At 37.2% G+C, this 22,670-nt stretch overlaps 2 protein-coding genes across 3 annotated transcripts; one reads left to right on the top strand and one right to left on the bottom strand.

The window, feature by feature from the left end:
• The first annotated feature begins 1,116 nt into the window (after positions 1-1,116).
• LOC102613053 (protein CELLULOSE SYNTHASE INTERACTIVE 3) lies at positions 1,117-11,587 on the top strand. Of its 2 annotated transcripts, XM_006472748.4 has the most exons (9): positions 1,122-1,275; positions 1,358-1,450; positions 1,552-1,817; positions 2,225-2,324; positions 2,693-5,762; positions 6,870-9,414; positions 9,908-10,362; positions 10,566-10,682; positions 10,963-11,587. In XM_006472748.4, exons 4-9 carry the CDS (start codon positions 2,257-2,259, stop codon positions 11,122-11,124), a joined length of 6,417 nt encoding a protein of 2,138 aa, XP_006472811.2. In that variant the 5' UTR covers positions 1,122-1,275; positions 1,358-1,450; positions 1,552-1,817; positions 2,225-2,256; the 3' UTR covers positions 11,125-11,587. The 2 variants fall into 2 exon arrangements, with proteins under 2 accessions (XP_006472810.2, XP_006472811.2); XM_006472747.4 differs by lacking the exon at positions 1,358-1,450 and having other exon boundaries at positions 1,117-1,275.
• A 264-nt stretch (positions 11,588-11,851) lies between these two features.
• Positions 11,852-20,907, bottom strand: LOC102612743 (replication factor C subunit 3). Its single transcript, XM_006472746.4, has 9 exons — positions 20,554-20,907; positions 20,089-20,305; positions 19,433-19,512; positions 19,182-19,341; positions 13,433-13,514; positions 12,793-12,922; positions 12,632-12,695; positions 12,478-12,546; positions 11,852-12,196 (listed from the first exon to the last, which is right to left on the bottom strand). The coding sequence occupies exons 1-9, from the start codon at positions 20,744-20,746 to the stop codon at positions 12,097-12,099; spliced, it is 1,095 nt and encodes a 364-aa protein (XP_006472809.2). The 5' UTR covers positions 20,747-20,907; the 3' UTR covers positions 11,852-12,096.
• Between the last annotated feature and the right edge of the window lie 1,763 nt (positions 20,908-22,670).

Here is a 22,670-nt window from a genome sequence, read left to right as displayed (position 1 = left end):
TTCAGTTACTTCATAAACACCCTTAAAATCTAGCTCGGTGGAATTGCTGATTATGATCAAATTATGAAAAAATTAAAAAAATTGAAAAAATGTTATCCTTTGGATGGGCTCAATTTAGGGGAAAAAATAGGAATAATGTTTCATTATAAAATAAATTAGGAAATAAAGTTAATGTATAGCTTTTACCTTTGCTCGATTTTACAATTTTACTTTAATTTTCAACAACTCATATGGCAGTTTTTGTCTTCTAATATGTTATAAAGAAGTGAAATAAAAAATCCTTTTATAAGTCACATGACAGTTAATCTGTCACTATTTCTCATCCGTGCCTCAGTGCTCTGACAGTTAAGATGGACAAAATAAAAAAAATAAAAAAATCTCATTATCCACAAATAAATAAAAACCTGATGTTATTTATTTTTTAAAAATGAACAAAATCCCGAAGCAGTAAAGGGCGGATTTTTTTTACGAATAATAAGCAGCCGACTCTGGCGTCAATTTCTTCCACTCTCACGCCGAATTGACAGCAGCCAATAGTAGATTTCCACGTAAGAAAATCATTTACAAAAAGAGGCGATAGCATAGAGGTCCGCAGCGTTTTATGTTTTCACAAATAAAGACAAAGTTTTCTATTTATATCAAATAGGTATCCAACTCAGTAACTTCTTTTAAAATAACCAAATTCCTTCCATAACATTCAATTGTAAGTTATTTAACTGTCAAAATGTAAAAAGCATGTGACTTAAAAATAAAGAAAAGCAATCTATATACATTTTGGAAAAAATCATTCTGATCATTTGAACATAAATTCGATTTATTGAGATTATAGGTATTTGATTTGAGATATAAAAAAATTATTTAGACAAAAAATTTATTGTTATTATTGGTAAATTGTAATTTAATTTAAAAAATTTTGCGGGTTATTAGTTATTTGTAGGATAATGAATATGTCTTTTTTAATAAGGGGCATATTTGTTTATTATCAACGGAAAAATTAAATTCGTAGTCCAATATTTGTAAAATTCAGGGAGTCTTCTATTATTCCGTCTTTACCTGTAAACGACAGAGTGAGACTGAGAGTGAGGGAGCAAAATAAATGGAAAATAAAATGAAAATTAAAAATGTACTAAAAAGTGAAAAACAGAAAACACGTAACAGAAAGAAAAGGAACCGAAAAGACCCAGAGTCTCTCTCTTCTCTCTGTGTCTGTGTTGATTTTGGCTTCTTCATTTACGCTCATTTGAGTTTCTTCAGTTCGGCCTCACTGAATTTCTGGTACTTCAATTTAACTTAATTTAATCTAATTTCACGTTATGAGATTAAATTTTTTGTTTATTTTTTCTTTTTCAAATGACAGCTTAAAGAGAAGGACATGTGTCTCTTTGTGATCTGATCTCCGTAGTTTCAATCACATTATTCATAAATCAAATTCCTTTTATTCTTACAGAGTGTATGAATTGAAGATCTACATGAAGCTTTTGTGTATTTCGCCAACTCTCTTTTATTTATTTATTTTTGTTTGATTTCTATTTGTTTGTTGTTTTGTGTCAGAGAAAGCGAGCGAGCGAGTGTTTGGTACGCGTTGTTGGGTTTGGAATTTTGATTGGGAGAGAAGCTGGTGCGTTTTGAGTGAGTGTGTAATCCGGTGACTGTAATCTGGTGCTTTTTGAGCATAATTTCAGTTGGTTGACGTGGTGAAGATTGATTGGATGAGTAATGAAGTGAGGGTTGCTGGTGGTGAATTACCGATGTTCTTCAGACCAAGAAACCAGATTTTTAGTTGACAAGAAGGGGGACTTCTTGGCATTTGCATTTCGGTAAGTTTTTGATTTGATCTTCGTTAAAGTTATCACTTTTACGGTAATATTTGCTGGGTTGTTCCTTTTATGGAGAATTTGTCACCAATTCTACCGTTTTTTTTTCCTTTTGTGAATGTTTTGGTTTTGCAATCTTGGATATTGCTTGATTTTTGGTTTGTGGAATCAAATTGAATTGTAGTTTTCTGTGTGTGGGTTTTAGAAATTGGGAATTTTTCCATATAATTGATATGCATTTGCAAGTACTTTGCAGAAGTGGTTTCTTATTCTATTCTGGTTTTCCGAAATTTAGCTTCCAGTGCGGGGTTGATGAGCATATTGATAATGGAGAATGTAAAAGTTGTTAATGGGGTTTACGACTATTTGTTTGCTTTTGATGTGATAAAATTGATTTGTTTTATTTGCAGACTGCCGAGGAGCTAGCTAAACTGGTGTATTCATGCAAATGTCAAAGTCTCCCTCCCCTGAACCTCAAGCGCACGGATTCTCATCTACTTCTCAACCTAGGTTACTACATTTTTTTTCTTTTACTTTTATATACTTTTTCATTTTATTTATTTTTCTAAATGTGGCAACTGGGCTGTTCTTTTCATACTTCTAGGAAATAAAACTGTCATATGAATAATAGAAATTTTAGTTTTCAAAATGAGTGAAGACTGTCATCTGAATTGAACTTTTAACTGTCAGTAAATTTTTTTTTTTTAAAAAAAAACAGCATCTTCATTATAATGTTACTCTGGTAAGTGGAGAACTATTCTCTCTCTCTCTCTCTCTATTTTCTTTTTCCCCTCCTTTTACTATAATAAATCTTATTGATGTTAGATAATCATTCTTTCTTGTTGCCTTAAATGCTTTGAATTTGCTGTTATACACAGGGAATCTAATGGAACATCAGCAATGGACGATCCAGAAAGTACGATGTCGACAGTTGCCAAGTTTCTCGAACAACTACATGCCAACATGTCTTCACCACAGGAGAGAGAGCTTATTACAATGCGCATACTAACAATTGCCAAAGCAAAGAAGGAGGCTAGACTACTTATTGGGTCTCATGCCCAAGCAATGCCGTTGTTCATATCCATTCTTAGGAGTGGAACCCCTTTGGCAAAAGTAAATGTTGCTGCAACTCTGAGTGTTTTATGCAAAGATGAAGACTTACGATTGAAGGTGCTTCTAGGTGGATGCATTCCACCGTTACTCTCGCTTTTGAAGTCCGAATCCACTGAGACAAGAAAGGCCGCAGCAGAGGCTCTATATGAAGTTTCCTCTGGTGGTCTTTCAGATGATCATGTTGGTATGAAGATATTTGTAACAGAAGGTGTAGTTCCCACCTTATGGGATCAGCTCAATCCAAAAAACAAGCAGGACAATGTGGTACAGGGTTTCGTTACAGGGGCTTTGAGAAATCTTTGTGGAGACAAGGATGGCTATTGGAGAGCGACACTTGAGGCTGGGGGAGTGGATATCATTGTTGGTCTACTGTCTTCTGATAATGCTGCTGCCCAGTCCAATGCAGCTTCTCTGTTAGCTCGTTTGATGTTGGCTTTTGGTGATAGCATCCCCACAGTAATAGATTCAGGAGCTGTCAAAGCTTTGGTCCAGCTCGTGGGTCAGAATAATGATATTTCTGTTCGTGCTAGTGCTGCTGATGCTTTGGAGGCACTTTCTTCAAAGTCAATTAAAGCCAAGAAGGCCATTGTGGCTGCTGATGGTGTTCCAGTTCTCATTGGAGCTATTGTTGCTCCTTCTAAAGAGTGTATGCAAGGTCAGCGTGGCCAGGCTCTGCAGGGACATGCCACTCGTGCTTTAGCAAACATTTATGGTGGAATGCCTGCTTTAGTAGTATATCTTGGTGAACTATCACAGTCTCCTCGCCTAGCTGCCCCAGTTGCTGATATAATAGGAGCACTTGCCTATGCTCTGATGGTCTTCGAGCAAAAATCTGGTGTTGATGACGAACCTTTTGATGCAAGACAGATAGAGGATATTTTAGTGATGCTATTAAAGCCTCATGATAATAAGCTGGTTCAAGAGCGTGTCCTTGAGGCTATGGCGAGCTTGTATGGCAACATCTTCCTTTCACAATGGGTCTGCCATGCAGAAGCAAAGAAGGTGCTTATAGGACTCATAACAATGGCTACTGCTGATGTGCGGGAGTATCTGATACTTTCTTTAACCAAATTATGCCGTCGGGAGGTTGGCATTTGGGAGGCCATTGGCAAGAGAGAAGGAATTCAGTTGCTGATATCATTGCTGGGTTTATCTAGTGAGCAGCATCAAGAATATGCTGTTCAGTTGATAGCAATCTTGACTGAACAGGTTGATGACAGCAAATGGGCTATTACTGCTGCCGGTGGAATTCCTCCATTGGTACAGCTGTTAGAAGCTGGATCTCAGAAGGCAAGGGAGGTTGCAGCTCATGTTCTGTGGATTTTGTGCTGTCACAGCGAAGACATTCGTGCATGTGTTGAAAGTGCCGGAGCTGTTCCGGCATTCTTATGGCTTCTAAAAAGTGGTGGACCGAAAGGTCAGGACGCCTCAGCTATGGCACTTACAAAGCTTATCCGAGCAGCTGATTCTGCCACAATTAATCAGTTACTCGCTTTGCTTCTAGGAGACTCACCAAGCTCAAAGGCCCATGTTATTAAAGTTCTGGGTCATGTGCTTACAATGGCATTACAAGAAGATCTTGTGCAGAAGGGATCTGCTGCCAATAAAGGGCTGAGATCCCTTGTCCAGGTTCTCAATTCATCCAATGAAGAAAACCAAGAGTATGCAGCTTCTGTACTAGCTGATCTATTCAGTATGAGACAAGATATCTGCGGTAGTCTTGCAACTGATGAGATTGTGAATCCATGTATGAGGCTTTTGACCAGCAATACTCAAATGGTTGCCACACAGTCAGCTCGAGCGCTGGGTGCTCTTTCTCGTCCAACAAAAACTAAAACTACAAACAAAATGTCATATATTGCAGAAGGGGATGTCAAGCCTTTGATTAAGTTGGCTAAAACTTCTTCTATTGATGCTGCTGAAACTGCAGTTGCTGCACTGGCCAATCTTCTCTCTGACCCCGACATTGCTGCAGAAGTGCTGCTAGAAGATGTTGTTTCAGCTTTGACAAGAGTTTTGGCTGAAGGGACTTCAGAAGGGAAGAAGAATGCATCACGAGCCCTTCATCAGTTACTTAAGCATTTTCCAGTTGGTGACGTACTCAAAGGAAATGCACAATGCCGCTTTGTTGTTCTTACGCTTGTTGATTCCTTAAATGCAATGGATATGAATGGGACTGATGTTGCTGACGCTTTAGAAGTAGTTGCACTTCTTGCAAGGACAAAGCAAGGCTTGAACTTCACTTATCCGCCATGGGCTGCCCTTGCTGAGGTTCCGTCGAGCATAGAGCCTCTTGTGTGCTGTCTAGCTGAGGGACCTCCTCCATTGCAAGATAAGGCAATAGAAATTTTGTCAAGGCTTTGTGGGGATCAACCAGCTGTTCTTGGTGATTTTTTGATAGCAAGATCAAGTTCCATTGGTGCTTTAGCTGATAGAATCATGCATTCATCCAGTCTTGAAGTGAGAGTTGGAGGGGCAGCATTACTCATATGTGCTGCAAAAGAGCACAAAAAACAATCAATGGATGCTCTTGATCTGTCAGGATATTTAAAACCTCTTATATATGCTTTAGTGGATATGATGAAGCAGAATTCTAGCTGTTCCTCTTTAGATATTGAAGTCAGAACTCCAAGAGGTTATATGGAAAGAACTGCATTTCAGGAAGCTGATGACTTCGATGTTCCTGATCCAGCGACTATCTTGGGGGGTACAGTAGCCTTGTGGTTGCTTTTAATAATTTCTTCCTTTCTTAGAAACAATAATGTCACTGTAATGGAAGCTGGTGCGCTTGAGGCTCTCTCTGACAAACTTGCTAGTTATACTTCCAATCCACAGGTATGACCTATTTAGCCTTCCAAATTGTTGAGAACTCTCTCTCTCTCTCTCTCTCTCAGAGGCACATATACACCCCCCCCCCCCCCCCCCCCTCTGTCTGCTGCATGCATATCTAGAGTCTAAATCAAGAAATTTCATTGGTAATTGCTCTTGTAGTTGTCATTTCCTCTTTACAACAGTTGTATACCTTGTCTAGTTGGAACCCCTCCTTGCAGCTGGGATATTAGAGACACTAGTCCTATGATGTTAGCAATAAATTATTTATTTAGCTAATATAATTATATAAATTTAACTGTTTGGGTTGTGGTGATTTAGGGGCTTCAGACAATAGATAAGACAGATAAAAATGGCAAAGGCAGAACTTTGGGGAATGTTTATTCAGCTAATATTGTCGTTTGGCTCTTTAAACTTCAGCTTCCTACAGGAGTACAAGTTGCATTTTGAGTGCCTTTTATTCAACCTTCTCGGGGCATAGTGTAAAATGCCTCAGGGAAAACAATATTGAAAATATTACTTTTTTCATGTGGAGAATTTATATCTGCCACGCTATATGCAGCAAGTTGATGACTGCAGATGAATCATAGAATGCGTGAAGATGAGAGAGAACAGAATTAGTGACCAATTGGATATGGGACTTGCTTGCAATTTAATTCTGATATTGTGGACTTTTGGAACCAAGACTGTTACTAATTCAGTTATGCTCTAACGAATTAGGTCAAAATATGAAATTTTGAGGATTGCTGAAAAGAGCTATAGAAATGCCCGTGTTTTAAGTTGTCTTATTATGCTTACATCTAGTTTCTATTTGGATTTCCTAGTCCAAATCTGATTGCATCACACACCAATATAAGATTCAGAAACTGTTTACGACTGGGAGGACCAATAGCGAATAGCCTACGTAAAACTACATGAAAGCTGTCTTTTTTCAAGGGTGTTATTTCCTTCTTTCCCATTTCTGACTGCTTAGGAACCCCTGGTGTAATTATCTGGGTTTCATCCCTTTATCTTTCATGTAGCTTGTGTCTCATAGATGGTATTGTGAATGTTTGGGGTGTAAAACTCATCCAATTATGACCGATAGCTAAGCCAGAACTTGTGACTTTGCAGGCTGAATTTGAAGATACTGAGGGTATTTGGATTAGTGCCTTGTTCCTGGCCATTTTGTTTCAAGATGCAAATATTGTTCTGTCTCCTGCAACTATGCGCATCATACCTGCACTTGCTCTTCTGCTGAGATCTGATGAAGTGATTGATAGATTTTTCGCTGCACAGGCAATGGCTAGTCTTGTTTGTAGTGGAAGTAAGGGAATAATTCTTGCTATTGCAAATTCAGGTGCTGTTGCTGGGTTGATAACACTAATCGGTCACATAGAATCTGATACGCCAAATCTTGTAGCTTTATCAGAAGAATTTTTCTTGGTGAGATATCCTGATGAAGTTGTTTTGGAAAAACTTTTTGAAATCGAGGATGTAAGAGTTGGCTCTACTGCACGCAAATCTATTCCTCTGTTAGTGGATATCTTGAGACCAATACCAGATAGGCCAGGTGCCCCTCCTGTTGCTGTTCGACTCTTAACCCAGATTGTCGATGGTAGTGATACAAATAAATTAATCATGGCTGAAGCCGGAGGTCTGGATGCTTTAACGAAATACCTGTCCTTGAGCCCTCAAGACTCAACAGAAGCCACCATAACAGAATTATTTAGAATATTGTTTAGCAATCCTGATCTTATTCGATATGAAGCATCACTTAGTTCCTTGAACCAACTCATAGCTGTTCTACATCTGGGATCAAGAGGTGCTAGACTTAGTGCCGCAAGGGCCCTCCATCAACTTTTTGATGCCGAGAACATTAAAGATTCTGACTTAGCCGGGCAGGCCGTTCCACCATTGGTTGATATGCTTACTGCTGCATCAGAGTGTGAGCTAGAGGTTGCTCTTGTTGCTTTGGTTAAGTTGACATCAGGAAATACTTCAAAAGCATGTTTATTGACTGATATAGATGGAAATCTACTTGAAAGTCTATACAAAATATTATCATCCAATTCCTCCTTGGAATTGAAGAGAAATGCTGCAGAACTTTGTTTCATTATGTTTGGTAATGCTAAGATCATCGCAAATCCAATTGCTTCTGAATGCATACAACCCCTTATATCACTCATGCAGTCTGATTTAAGTATTGTTGTGGAATCTGCGGTTTGTGCTTTTGAGAGATTATTGGATGACGAGCAACAGGTTGAGCTTGTAGAAGGTTATGATGTGGTAGATCTCCTTGTTCGCTTGGTGTCTGGGACAAACCATCGACTTGTTGAAGCTACTGTGTGTGCTCTTATAAAGTTGGGGAAAGACCGGACCCCGCGCAAATTGCAGATGGTTAAAGCTGGTATTATTGACAATTGTCTTGACCTTCTTCCTGTTGCACCCAGTGCATTGTGCTCTACCATTGCTGAACTATTCCGCATTTTGACGAATAGCAGTGCAATTGCTAGGAGCTCTGATGCTGCAAAGATAGTAGAACCACTTTTCATGGTTTTACTTCAACCAGACTTCAGTCTGTGGGGACAGCACAGCGCTTTGCAAGCGCTCGTGAATATTTTAGAAAAACCACAGAGCCTTGTAACTTTAAAGCTTACTCCAAGCCAAGTCATTGAGCCTTTACTATCATTTTTGGAATCTCCATCTCATGCTATCCAACAGCTTGGCACAGAATTGTTGACTCATCTACTTGCACAGGAGCATTTCCAGCAGGACATCACCACAAAAAATGCAGTTGTCCCACTTGTGCAGCTTGCTGGAATTGGAATATTGAACCTACAGCAAACAGCAGTAAAAGCATTGGAAAAGATCTCCACAAGCTGGCCGAAAGCAGTTGCTGATGCTGGAGGTATTTTTGAGATTGCAAAAGTTATTATTCAAGATGATCCTCAACCGCCTCATTCATTGTGGGAATCAGCTGCCTTGGTGCTCTCCAATGTTCTGCGTTTCAACACTGAATATTATTTTAAAGTTCCAGTTGTGGTTCTGGTCAAAATGTTGCACTCAACACTGGAGAGCACCATCACTGTGGCTCTTAACGCTTTACTCATTCATGAAAGGACTGATGCTTCAAGCGCTGAACAGATGACTCAAGCTGGTGTCATAGATGCTTTGTTGGATTTACTAAGATCCCATCAGTGTGAAGAAACTTCAGGAAGGTTGCTTGAAGCTTTGTTTAACAATGGGAGGATACGGCAGATGAAGGTATCCAAGTATGCAATTGCACCTTTATCACAGTATCTGTTAGACCCCCAAACCAGATCAGAGTCTGGCAAGCTTCTTGCAGCCCTTGCCCTCGGGGACCTCTCTCAGCATGAAGGACTAGCTAGAGCCAGTGCTTCAGTTTCTGCATGTCGTGCACTGATAAGCTTGCTAGAGGATCAATCAACAGATGAAATGAAAATGGTTGCAATTTGTGCATTGCAGAACTTTGTTATGTGCAGTAGAACTAATAGGAGAGCTGTTGCAGAAGCTGGTGGCATATTAGTTGTTCAAGAGCTATTATTGTCTACCAATGCAGAAGTAGCTGGACAGGCAGCATTGCTAACCAAATTTTTATTTTCCAATCACACACTCCAAGAGTATGTTTCAAATGAGCTTATCAGATCTTTGACAGGTAAGTTACATTTTACTTCTTAGTAAAAAGAGGATGAATTCTATTAATATTAGACCCCCTCTTTACCCCCATATTGCTTAAAGTTAGGGTTTCTAGTTGAATCCTCTTTATCACATATTTTTAAATTTTCACTTAACACCTAAAAAACGTCAACTCTGCCTTGTTTTTCGGTTTTTATTATTGTTGGAGTTAACTTGTAAGAAATTAGCCATTGTCAATCAGTCATAAGTCTTGCAATGTCCAAACAGATACCTCAAAAAGTGAACCATTTTCCCATTAACTGTAAGGTAAATTATATTTCCTACCACAAAATCATGTTGAGACGGCTTGCTGCAGAACAGTAGACACCTTGGCAATCTTAAACTTACTTTTTGTTTGTTGTTGTACTAATATTTTTCTATTCTGTATATCTTCTGGTAGTGGTGATTATCACTTGTTTTGAAGCTCCTTTTTGCCATCTAAATAATGAAACTGCAAATGCTTTTTTGAGCAGCTGCACTAGAGAGAGAGTTGTGGTCCACTGCAACAATTAATGAAGAGGTTTTGAGGACCTTACATGTGATATTTATGAACTTTCCTAAACTTCATACTTCTGAAGCAGCCACTCTATGTATCCCGCATTTGGTTGGAGCACTCAAGTCTGGCAGTGAGGCTGCTCAGGGGTCTGTGTTAGATACACTATGCTTGTTAAGAAATTCTTGGTCGACTATGCCAATAGATGTTGCAAAGTCTCAAGCCATGATTGCCGCTGAAGCAATTCCTATTCTGCAAATGCTCATGAAAACTTGCCCACCAAGTTTCCATGAGAGAGCGGACAGCTTGCTGCACTGCTTACCTGGGTGTTTGACCGTTACCATTAAGCGTGGCAACAACCTAAAGCAGACAATGGGAACCACTAATGCATTTTGCCGATTGACAATAGGCAATGGTCCTCCACGGCAAACCAAGGTAATATTCACAATCTTCATAATCTGAAATTCATATTCTTGCAAATCTTCATAAAATGCCTTGATTCTACATTGAAGGAGGTGGCTTAATCCAACAAGGTTTCAAGACCAATTGCCGTGTAAATTGCTGATTGTATATAAATTTTTGAAGTACTGATTTGCTACTGTGTTTCTTATTAATAAACCATGTTGTATTATTATTAGGTTGTGAGCCACAGTATTTCTCCAGAGTGGAAAGAAGGATTTACATGGGCCTTTGATGTACCTCCAAAAGGACAAAAACTCCACATCATATGCAAAAGCAAAAATACTTTTGGAAAGGTAATTAGATATCCAAATCTAAGCTTTAAGCACTTTTGTTGCATTCAACAAGGCTGTTCATTCAATTGTTGCAATCAATAGTCTGGTGTTAATCACTGATTCACTGTTCCAAGAGCAAATATACCCATTATATCGGAAATAGTTAAAATGTCAATTACAGGAAAAGTGTTGCTTTTCTTTTTTTTACCCCCTCGTGTCATTGCTTATTTATTGGTAGAGTACATGCCCTGCATAATGTTCGCACTTTCTAGTGCTAATTGTGATAGTGGTTCTCTTTCAGTCAACGCTTGGGAAAGTTACAATCCAAATTGACAAAGTTGTTACGGAAGGTGTATACAGTGGTTTGTTCAACCTAAATCATGACAACAACAAAGACAGCTCCTCCAGAACGCTTGAAATTGAGATTATCTGGTCCAACCGGATATCAGATGAAAGCATATAAGAAAAATTGTAAGATAATTTTTGTCCATGCATGGGAGTGAAGTATTGACAAAGCTGACTGAAGAAGTATGAACAGTTAACCCTTTGATGGGAAGCAAACTTGCTTGTAAGTATTTATATCTTACAAAGGTCCAGTTTTGTAATGTCTGCTGAAGATTATGTTGCTTAAGATGTAAAGTTAAAAAATAAAAAAAGCGAAAAAAAAAGTTTGTCATGGAGTTAAAGAGTCCAAAGGAGTTCCCACGGTAGGGATTATGAAAGATGTGTAGAAGATTTTGTACAGGTCAGAATGAGTCTGTAGGTATTTAGCAAAAACACTAGTAAAAAGATGGCGTTTTGAGAAAATTATGAAATTGGGGTTTTGGCACTAAGTGCTGCCTTTGTATTGCTTCGTGTGCCTGTATTTTACAATATATTTACACAAAAGTTTCACAAAATTAAAGATGCTGTTGCTTGTTTTGCAATTGTTATTGCCAAAATTTGTCATGTTTGTACAAGCATATTACTTGTAGGCTATTTTGTTGCCATGCAAGCATTTTTAAAAAGATGATGCGCATGGTGGAGCGCTGTGAATTGCGAAGAAATAAGGACGATTTGTTGCATCTAATAACCTTTTCCCCAAAACACTAGAATTTTGAGACTGATTCAGCGTTGCGAATAAAGATCAGACTTCTTATGTGCAAATTTCAGCATCGTGGCCAAACAAGTGCGGAGGAGGAATCTCTATCTGGAAAAGGAAGCTGGACAAGTATATAATAAATACACAATCTGATCTTAAAACCCTCTACAAATATATGGCCAGACATACAACTTTACATTCTTCAACGATTCCCGGCTTCTGTAGTGTTTTAATGGTCTCGAACTGAAATAAAAAAATAGACACAAGTACATCCTGGGAAACCATTCATTGGTGAATTGTTGGAAATCAAGAGTGAAATGGTGACGGATATATGTCCAGACTAGATAAAGACATCTATTTTGCAGCAGCAACAATAGCAGATCGAGCTTGCGTGAAAGTAGAAATGATTGATCCAAGCTGTAACTTATCATTGCATCCAAAACTCAACCTATACCTGCAAATTGTGAACACAATACAATCAATGAGACTCAAACCTTTATTATATACAGCCATTTAATTAACAACTACAAAAAGGTTCGAAAGCCCACAGACTGAGAGAAAAATTATTTTCCATCCTGACAGGATACGTCATTACATAATCTTGTGGCAATTTACTGTATCACTGATACTTGAATCTAATTACATTATATTCTGGAGTGAGACAAATAATTTTCATATCTATCTCGTTACAACAAACAGTAAAGCATGGCAAACTAGTAGGAGATGGATACTCACTCTATGTCAGCCAAATCATTCATTAGCCGGACTCGAACATCCGATGGCATCTTAATCTTAAAAACAAACCTGCAGAAAAAGGCTACTGAGATGAGATCACAGAATTAAAATTACGCCTAGAAGTTTACATCTTATACAATAAAATGTACTTTACATTGTCACTTCCCTCACAATATCTACCAACGCCAATCCTTTCCTCATTTTCATTTCAGATATTCCTACAGAAAGGTATAAGTGGGAAAATAAGGAAGACATGTTACTACAGCAGCAAAACAAATAACACCAATCGGATAATAAACGAAAGATTTTGAATACGCTTGAAACTATCCGCAAATGATTCGTTCAGAAGCCAGTAAGATATTTGCTCAATGTCCTTGGGCAAAGGGTTTCCAGTGCACAAGTATACAGCTTCTTCTGTAATTTGCTGAGACGCCATATGTGTTGACTGCATTTATAAAAATAAAATCCTAAATTGATTTTGTCTCCATCAACAAAAAGATGAATAAACAGATAGGCAGCAGGATCTTAATGCATGTGTGGATAGTTAAACGTGTCTATATTGTAAACTATAAGCTGCCTGTAAGATGACAGATAAGCCAGAGAGACTAAAATGGCCCATAGCATTCAGTAAGAGTATACAACAGCAGCATAAGAGAAGTAACAACCATGTCAAGACTGCATCAGCATAAAATTAGACTTTCTATGGGCCTCACTAACCCCACTAAAGAAAGAACGAGGGAAGTAATCGTCAGTAATCATGATTCAAAGTGTGTAAGCTCTTGCTTTACAGTGACGGGGATTTTACCACAATAACATCATATATGCCAAAAAAAAAAAAAAGGCCCACATATAACATTTTACTCTTAATTTGATATGGTTACTGCTGTTAGAATTGCAATAACACTACTCAATATAAATATCCCTAACGACATAACTAAACTTAAGGATCTTAAACCTGCAAAATGTTCAAGGCCTTTCTCATATCACCATTGCAAAGCCGTACAAGCGCTGCCAAGCCACCCTCGGTTACATCAAGGCTGGTCAAAAAAAAAAAAATTTCATTAGATCAAATCATAGCACAAGTTTATGTTACATTGTCCAATCAAAAAAACCTGCAACCATACGGACACTTACTGAAGCATATAACTTCTTTATACCATCATAGTATTGCAGAGAAACCGAATATTTAATTTTTTTAAAAAAAAAGAATTAATATCTGAGAAAATTATTGAAGAAATATGTATCTCATTTTCTTATTTTTTACAATAGGATTACATAATACATATATAGATTCTAAACTACATAACGTGCAAGAGTAGGAAAGTAAACAACTAACTGCAGACCAAGAAAGTAGGAAACAAACTCTATCAAAAAACTGAAATTCTATCCCTATCTTTTTTCTTTTCTATCCCTATCTTTTTTCCTTAAAAATAGGATAGAAAACATGTGACTTTTCCACACTCCCCCTCAAGCTGGTTCGAAGATATCAATCATTCCCAGCTTGCTAGTTAGTGACTCAAAGCTTGATTTATGAAGTCCTTTAGTAAGAATATCGGCTAGCTGCTTTGTTGTTGGAACAAAGGTCATGCATATCAAACCACTTTCTATTTTCTCCTTGATAAAATGACGATCCACTTCAACATGTTTAGTTCTGTCATGATGAACAGGGTTATGAGCAATGTTTATTGCTGCCTTGTTGTCACAATACAACTTCATAGGAACATCAATAATAATCTTCAATTCTTCAAGTAGCTTCTTTAACCACAAAAGTTCACAAATACCATGTGCTACTGCTCTAAATTCAGCTTCAGCACTGCTTCTTGCAACCACTGATTGCTTCTTACTCCTCCAAGTTACCAAGTTTCCTCCCACAAATGTGCAATACCCTGAAGTTGACCTTCTATCAATAACAGATCCAGCCCAATCTGCATCAGTATATACTTCAACTTGCAGATTGTTATTTTTCTTGAATAGCAGACCTTTTCCTGGAGTTTTTTTCAGGTACTTGAGAACCTTGTAAACAGCTTCCAAGTGCTCTTTACATGGAGAGTGCATAAATTGACTAATAACACTTACTGCAAAGGCTATGTCTGGCCTAGTATGAGACAAGTATATCAACTTACCAACCAACCTTTGGTAACTTTCTCTATCCACTGATTTTCCTTCAATTGCATATCCCAATTTGTGATAAGGATCAATAGGAGTGTCTCCAGGTTTGCATCCCAACATGCCAGTTTCCTTGAGCAAGTCTAAAGTATATTTCCTTTGAGAAACAAAAATGCCTTTACTGGATCTTGCAATTTCCATGCCCAAAAAGTATCTTAAGGGTCCAAGATCCTTCATCTCAAATTCTCTAGCAAGAACCTTCTTGAGATTTTCCATTTCTATTACATTGCTTCCAGTCAAGATGATATCGTCTACATATACAATGACGATCACAACACTACCATCAGTGAAGTGTTTAAAAAACATTGTATGATCTGCTTGACTCTGTAAATATCCAAAGCTACGAACAGATTTCGTAAATCTGTCAAACCAAGCTCGAGGAGATTGTTTTAAGCCGTAAAGTGATCTCTTCAACTTGCACACTTTTTCAATACCATATTCATTCTCAAAACCTGGTGGTAGATCCATATATACCTCCTCTTCAAGCTCTCCATTAAGGAACGCATTCTTAACATCTAACTGTTGTAGTTGCCATCCTAAGCTTGCTGCAAGAGACAACAAAACCCGAATGGAATTCATCTTTGCCACGGGAGCAAATGTTTCTTGGTAGTCAATGCCGTATGTTTGTGTAAAACCTTTCGCGACGAGCCTAGCTTTGTACCGCTCAAGTGACCCATCTGCTCTGTATTTAACTGTAAAAATCCACTTGCAACCCACTGGTTTTTTTTCTTCTGGTAACTTAACTAGTTCCCAAGTTTTGTTTTTTTCTAGAGCTCTCATCTCTGCATACACAGCATCTCTCCATTCTGGAATAGAAAGAGCATCTTGTACAGATTTTGGAATTGCTATAACAGACAGGTTAGCTGTAAAAGCTCTAAAAAATGGAGATAATCTATGATATGACACATACTTAGAAATTGGATGAAGAGTACAAGACCTAGTTCCTTTCCGTTGTGCAATTGGAACATCTAGATCATTTGTAGTTTCTAAAACAGATTCTGAAATAGGATTAGAATGAACGTTACCTGCAAGTTCCAAGTTGCCTGTGTTTGGATCCGAGTCTTGGCAGTGAGGAGAGGAATGATGATTTGACCTTTTCGAATTCCGTCGTGTGTAGACTTGAAGCTCTGGTTCTGGAACTCTCTCTAATGATTTTTCATTATTCACAATTGATGGCATTGTAGAAGGAACAGGAGGTACACAAGACATAATAGGCATTGGAAGAGATAATTCCCAAAAATGATCTTCCTGAGTATGATCTTCCCCCTGAAGAGAAGTTTTGGGAAAGAAAGACCTATTTTCAAAAAATGTAACATCCATTGTGACGAAGAATTTGTTAGACAATGGATCATAACATTTGTAGCCTTTTTGAGTAGGAGAATAGCCAAGAAATACACATTTTAAAGCCCTAGGATCAAGTTTGCTCCTGTTCTGTTTATGAACGTGAACAAAAGCAATGCACCCAAAAATCTTTGGTGGTAAAGATGTGAAAACCTTAGCATAGGGATAGACTTTTGTGAAAACATTTAATGGAGACTGAAAATTAAAGATTCGGGTAGGCATACGATTTATCAAGTATGATGCTGTGAGAATGGCTTCACCCCAAAACTGTTTTGGCACTCTATTTGTGAACATAAGAGAGCGTGCAACTTCTAATAGGTGTCGATTTTTCCGTTCAGCAACACCATTTTGCTGAGGAGTATCTACACAAGAGGATTGGTGCACAATGCCATTTTCCATGAAATAATGACCAAGGGCAGTAGCAAAATATTCTCTCCCATTATCAGTTCTAAAGACTTGGATTTTTGCTTGAAATTGTGTTTGAATCATGGTATGAAAGGTTTTAAAAACTGTTGCAGTTTCTGATTTTTCTTTAAGCAAGTACACCCAACAAACACGAGTGTGGTCATCAATAAAAGTTATGAACCATTTAGCCCCCGAAATGTTTGTAACACGTGAGGGTCCCCAAATATCACTGTGTATAAGAGAAAAAGGTGCAGATTTTTTATACGGCTGTGAAGGAAAAGATGCACGATGATGTTTGGACAATACACAAATTTCACACTGAAACAAAGAAGGATTTTTATTCTTGAACAGTAAAGGAAACAAATGTTGTAAATAAGAAAAACTAGGATGACCTAATCGGAGATGCCACAACATTATTTCATCTTCAATAGAGAAAGTTACTTCATTATTTGCTGCCTGAGCTTCTCCACACAAACTAACATCCTCCTCGAAGTAGTACAAACCATCTACCTCTCTAGCACTGCCAATCTTCTTCCCCGAACACAGGTCCTGAAATTCACAATAGGAAGGAGAGAATTTAGCAATGCAATGAAGATCCTTGGTAATTTTGCTAACAGATAAAAGATTACAAGACAAATTAGGAACATGAAGAACAGATGTTAACACCAAATTTGTGGAGATAGGAATAGATCCTTTTCCTGCTACGGAAGATAGTGAACCATCAGCAATTTTAATTTTTTGACTACCAGAACATGAAATATATGAAGAAAATAATTTAGAATGGCTGGTCATATGATCGGTTGCTCCTGAATCGATGATCCATGGATCTTGTTTCTCATAAACAACTCCTAGAGCAGTGAAATTATTACCTTTTTGGGCTAAAGAACTAAAGGATGAAGGATTTGGGAGAGATTGTGACTGATTTAGAAACCTGTACAGTTGCTCTAACTGCTCTTTAGTGAAGAGTTGAGATTCGGTTTCTCCAGTATTGGTTGTCGGCTGATTCTCCCCAACAACTTGGAAACCACGACTATGTTTACCAGAGAATTTATTGTTTTTCAGATTTGGAGGTTTTCCATGAAGCTTCCAACATGCATCTCTGGTATGTCTTGGCTTATGGCAATAATCACACCAAACTCTATCCTTCTCATCACTCTTCTTCAGGTTTTTGGTTCCACCAACCAGTGGAGCTTCTGGTGTAACAGAGATCAAGGCTGAGTTCTCTGCTGAAGAACCTCCCATCATCACATTCTTTCTACTTTCCTCTCTTCTTACATAAGAAAACACTTCCCTGGTAGAAGGAAGAGGTTCCTTGCCAAGTACTCGCCCACGGACTTCATCAAGGTCTGAACTCAAACCTGCTAAGAATTCAAATACACGCTCTTTTTCTAACATCTTCTTGTATTTAGCACTATCAACAGCACATTCCCACTCGCCATCATAGTACTGATCTAACTCTTGCCATAAGCCCTTCAAAATATTGTAGTATTTAGTCACTCCTTGACTACCTTGTTTGGTTTCTCGAATTCTGGTTTTTAGATCATAAATCTGGGCAGAATTTCCCAAATCAGAATAGGTCTCAGTGACAGCATCCCACAAATCTTTTGCTGTTGGCAGAAACAAGTAAGTTTGACCTATTTCTTGTTCCATTGAATTCACTAACCATGACATGATCATTGAGTTGTCAGCATCCCAAGTTTGAAACTTTGGGTCGTCTTCAGCTGGTTCTTTAATTGAACCAGTAAGGTAACCAATCTTCCCTTTACCTCTGATAAACATCTTCACAGATTGGGACCACTGAAGAAAATTTTGACCATTCAATTTATGGGTTGTGATCTGAAGTGATGGACTATCATTAGAAACATAACTTGATGGTTGTAGATGCCGTTGCAACTGCTCTGAAGATAACTCAGAAGTTTCTTGCTCGCTATTCTTTGACATTGGTATTCAAATAGAATTGAAAACTAAACCCAAGAATCAAAGAGCGGCTCTGATACCATGAGAAAATTATTGAAGAAATATGTATCTCATTTTCTTATTTTTTACAATAGGATTACATAATACATATATAGATTCTAAACTACATAACGTGCAAGAGTAGGAAAGTAAACAACTAACTGCAGACCAAGAAAGTAGGAAACAAACTCTATCAAAAAACTGAAATTCTATCCCTATCTTTTTTCTTTTCTATCCCTATCTTTTTTCCTTAAAAATAGGATAGAAAACATGTGACTTTTCCACAATATCCTTTCACTTCAATAGTATTATAAACACATACAAGAATGCTAGATAAGTGAGTCCTAAAAATCCTCGGTCCACCACTCCATCAGTAATTCTTTGAATTCGTGAACTAGATAGGGAAGGTCAAGTGTTAAAAGAAAACAAACCTTCAAGCATTTTACAAACCCATAATTAATATGTACAATCAAAGCAATAGTAATACTTACCTTATATGCTCTAAGGGAAATAATTTGGAAAAAGAAGTACACTTTTGTTATCTAATTATTGTCACACTGCCTCGATGACGAATATACAATATGCAACAATATGATTTACAAAAGTATTTGTACAAAAGAGACTTAAGAATGGTCAGAAAATTACAATTCAAACTTTAAAGAACAATGAACTCTGGATGAATTCATGCAGAATCAAGAATAATGTAACAGATAATCCACACTATCCAGTTTTCTAATAAATAACAACAAAATGAAACGATACATAAATCAAATGGGAAAAATAAATGAAAAGATACCTAAATCAAATGGAAAAATAGAGAGAGAAGAAATACTTACCCTTCAGCCTCTATTACATGTTTGAGACGCTCAGTCACATGAACAGGTTCAAGAGGAGCAAATCGGAATCTGGTACATCTAGACTGCAGTGCTGGAATAATCTTGTTGACCTGATTACAGATAAGCGCAAACCTAGTGTTCTTCGTGTATTTCTCAATCACTATACAGAACACACACACCAGAAAGCAGGATGTCAGAAACTTAACTAGGAGACAGAAAACGTAATATAGTGGACGAGAAGGAGTTCTTACCTCTACGCAAGGCAAACTGAGCATCCTTTGTCATGGCATCAGCCTCATCAAGCAAGACCAGCTTGACTGATGCCTTTACACTGTAAAGACAAAACTCTTTTAGTAATCAGCAATTGCTGTAAAGCCAAGATCAGGGTATCACTTTGAGAGATATTATGTGAGCAGAGACATATTCATTGAGTGACAAAAATGCATGTTTAGCATCAATAAGCTATCCCCATATCCAAGGCATTTATAGAAAGGAAATAACAATCTATTCTCATCTTTGGCAGTGTTGAAAAGTCAAGATGTTGATAAGGAGTAAAATAGTAAAATAAATTGTAGTAGTGAGTAACCCAATTCGGGATAGTTGATTAGAACCAATGAATCCTCAACCAAAGTCATAGAATGTTTAGGAACCATTCAAAGTTTCCCAGTTTAGTTACTAAGGAGAAAATCTCACAAAACTTGTCCCACATAGTGGAAATTGTAATGCCCATTCTGCCTAAGTTAGCTGTTATAGAAAATTGGTATATTCTAAATTCAAGACATGCATCAGAAAATTGACTATTCTCACCAATTGTATAACGATGTATTTCAACAACTAGAATCACACACACACACATATCATAATAATACAAATGCCGCAAATCACGTGCGGATAGCAATTAGTTTACCCAAATGAGAAGCTTTGAGTGCTAGCAAAATCTTGGATCTGTTGCCGCACAACGTCAATTCCTCTATCATCAGACGCATTCAGCTCCAGAATCATATTGTGATATTGTGCTCCATAAAGCTTCCGTGCAACAGCAAGAATGGTAGATGTTTTGCCTGTGCCGGGAGGACCATACAGCAGAAGATGGGGCAGTCTGTTCTCGCTAGTCAACCTATCAACTATTTAACCGCATTAAAAACAAACAAAAAGTGTATCAGAAAAATGTGATTCTTCATTCGATTGCTACCAGCCATTGGATACGAAAACCATTGCATCCAACAATGTGTTAAAACTCAAACCGTGCAATATTTTCCGTATCTGGATTTTATTTTCTTGCAATATCTCCAGAAACAAACAGGAAATTAGAAGAAACAGTCAGGGAATGTAAACCCTAGAAAATAGATAATAGAGTTTAAAAAAAAATTACTGGTATCAACAATGTCGCGATGAGCGGCCACGTCAGCGAGGGACTGAGGTCGGTACTTTTCGACCCAAGGAGAGGCTTTAATGTCGGGTGGCGTGCCTGAAACGATGACGTTTTTCCCGTTGTCTTTTGGTTTCAAGTTCTGGTTCTCGTCTTCGTCGAAGTCCATAAGCGACACCGTTTCCGCTTCCGCCATTTTGTTTGCTGGCCTCGCTCTCTCTTGCTCTCTCTCTCTGTCTCTCTCACTCTCACACCCGCCTTTCGCTGCTCGATTCACAGTTGAGGGTACGCTCACTGCCACTGCAGGGAGTGTGGAAGCTTGGGCCGTGTTTTTTTTTTTGGGTTGTGTGACGGCGCCAATGCCCAATCAGGTTCTACGGGCGGATCGGGCGGCAATTTTCGGGTTTCCAAAACCGGGCCGGATTAAAGAGCTTGAAAATTGCCCTTGTTTTTAATTTTTTTTCTCTTTTTCAATGATTTTGATACTTGAATAATTCACTCATTAATAACTATTGAGGTTTATTAATCTATCAAATAATCAAATGTTTACAATGAGTTTGTAGCCCATTTATAACTCATGCGTCGAATAATTTTGGGAGCATGAGTTTCAGACTCGACTTTCCTTTAATAGGGATTTATTTGACTCTCAACTTTATGAGTATAATAGATTTCCCTCCCATGTTAAAGTGAGGGTTATTGTTCAAGTAGTGCCATATTAAAATTATAAAAAAAAAATTATAAAACAGAGTCCCAATTAATGTCTGATTGTAAAATATCAGTAGAGATCTGATTGTAATATATTATTATATAAAAATAATAATCAACTTTTTAATATGTCAAATTCTTTGTTCTAATAGATGAAGATTGCTTCACTTGACATTACAAATATTGCGATTTGAAAAGTGTCGTGTTATTTTTTTTTTCATATGGTCAAAATTCCGTATTTATATATTTTATTCTAAATAACGAAATCTATATCTTGTATTTCAAAACTTGTGTAATTGAAAAAAAATTAGAATACATAGTGGTAGATAATCTACACCTAAACTTGACTTGAACGTGTGTTTGATTTCCATTTGAAAAAAAAAATGATTAATGCTTAACTTCAAATGTCTAGATATGAAATTTATTGCCATTTGATATGTCAATCATCTATTGATAGTATGTGAGAGATAATTGCTTCACATGCCCTATAAAACTTTCAAGATTATTTAAATACACGAAAAACATAATTTTAGGACATTTTCATGGATACTCTAAAAATAAACATGAATTTACCAAAATATCCTTAACTCAAAATAGACATGTATTACATGATTATTGTAACACGACTTATTTTGTTTTAGATATGACTAAGATCACTTATTTTGCTTTGGGTCTCTCGTGACTCATAACATTATGAATAACAAAGTATTTAATTATGTTTTTTCTTTCTTTCCTTTTTTTGGGGAGTGAAATTTACTGAGTTGATTATTTATGTAATTATCACTTGATCATGTAATATAGGACATTTAGTTGTGTAATACATGACTTCAAAATGAAAAACAAAGTTTTTTAACTCTATATCGTCATTGCTTTTAATTGCAACAAGTGGCATTTGATCAAACATCTTAAACTTAAATTTCATTGTGATTTTACATTTTGAAAAAGTCAACGTCAATGACTCGAGATACCTTGTCCACCAATTTTGAATATGTTGTTGATTGTGATACTATTATTCTTCTAGCTTTAAAACATTTGAACTCATACTCGTCATTTTGTTCAATTCATTGTCCATTGAATATATGTCAAATATGTCAAACAATAACATCAAATATTCAAATTTAATATATAAATAATTATATGACCTACATGACGTACAAGACCATATTAATTTCATGACCTACATGATTTACACAACCTACACTACTACTCGTGTAAGTCACGCCACCACATTCCATGTATTATACGACTTCGAAATCAATATACAGTATTACGTGTAATTCGTAACATTTTCACCTTAATGTATATTTAGTATGTACATCTTCCTAAAAAAATGTAATTAAACAACATAGATTGTATATATTTTGACAACATGTAGGGAAAATAGTGAAAAGAATAGAACATTATAAAAGGGAGAA

This window comes from Citrus sinensis, chromosome 5, assembly GCF_022201045.2.
Source record: "Citrus sinensis cultivar Valencia sweet orange chromosome 5, DVS_A1.0, whole genome shotgun sequence".
Taxonomy (NCBI): Eukaryota; Viridiplantae; Streptophyta; class Magnoliopsida; order Sapindales; family Rutaceae; genus Citrus; species Citrus sinensis.
This window is presented reverse-complemented; position numbering and strand designations above follow the sequence as displayed.

Coding starts and splice junctions, on each gene's coding strand:
- LOC102613053 (XM_006472747.4), top strand. CDS start 2,257: ATGCAAATGTCAAAGTCTCCCTCCCCTGAACCTCAAGCGCACGGATTC. Junction 9,415..9,907: donor GCTTATCAGATCTTTGACAG/GTAAGTTACATT, acceptor TTTTTTGAGCAG/CTGCACTAGAGAGAGAGTTG. Junction 10,683..10,962: donor GCAAAAATACTTTTGGAAAG/GTAATTAGATAT, acceptor GTTCTCTTTCAG/TCAACGCTTGGGAAAGTTAC.
- LOC102612743 (XM_006472746.4), bottom strand. CDS start 20,746: ATGGCGGAAGCGGAAACGGTGTCGCTTATGGACTTCGACGAAGACGAG. Junction 12,696..12,792: donor ATTTGCGGATAGTTTCAAGC/GTATTCAAAATC, acceptor ACCTTTCTGTAG/GAATATCTGAAATGAAAATG. Junction 12,547..12,631: donor ATTGTGAGGGAAGTGACAAT/GTAAAGTACATT, acceptor CTTTTTCTGCAG/GTTTGTTTTTAAGATTAAGA.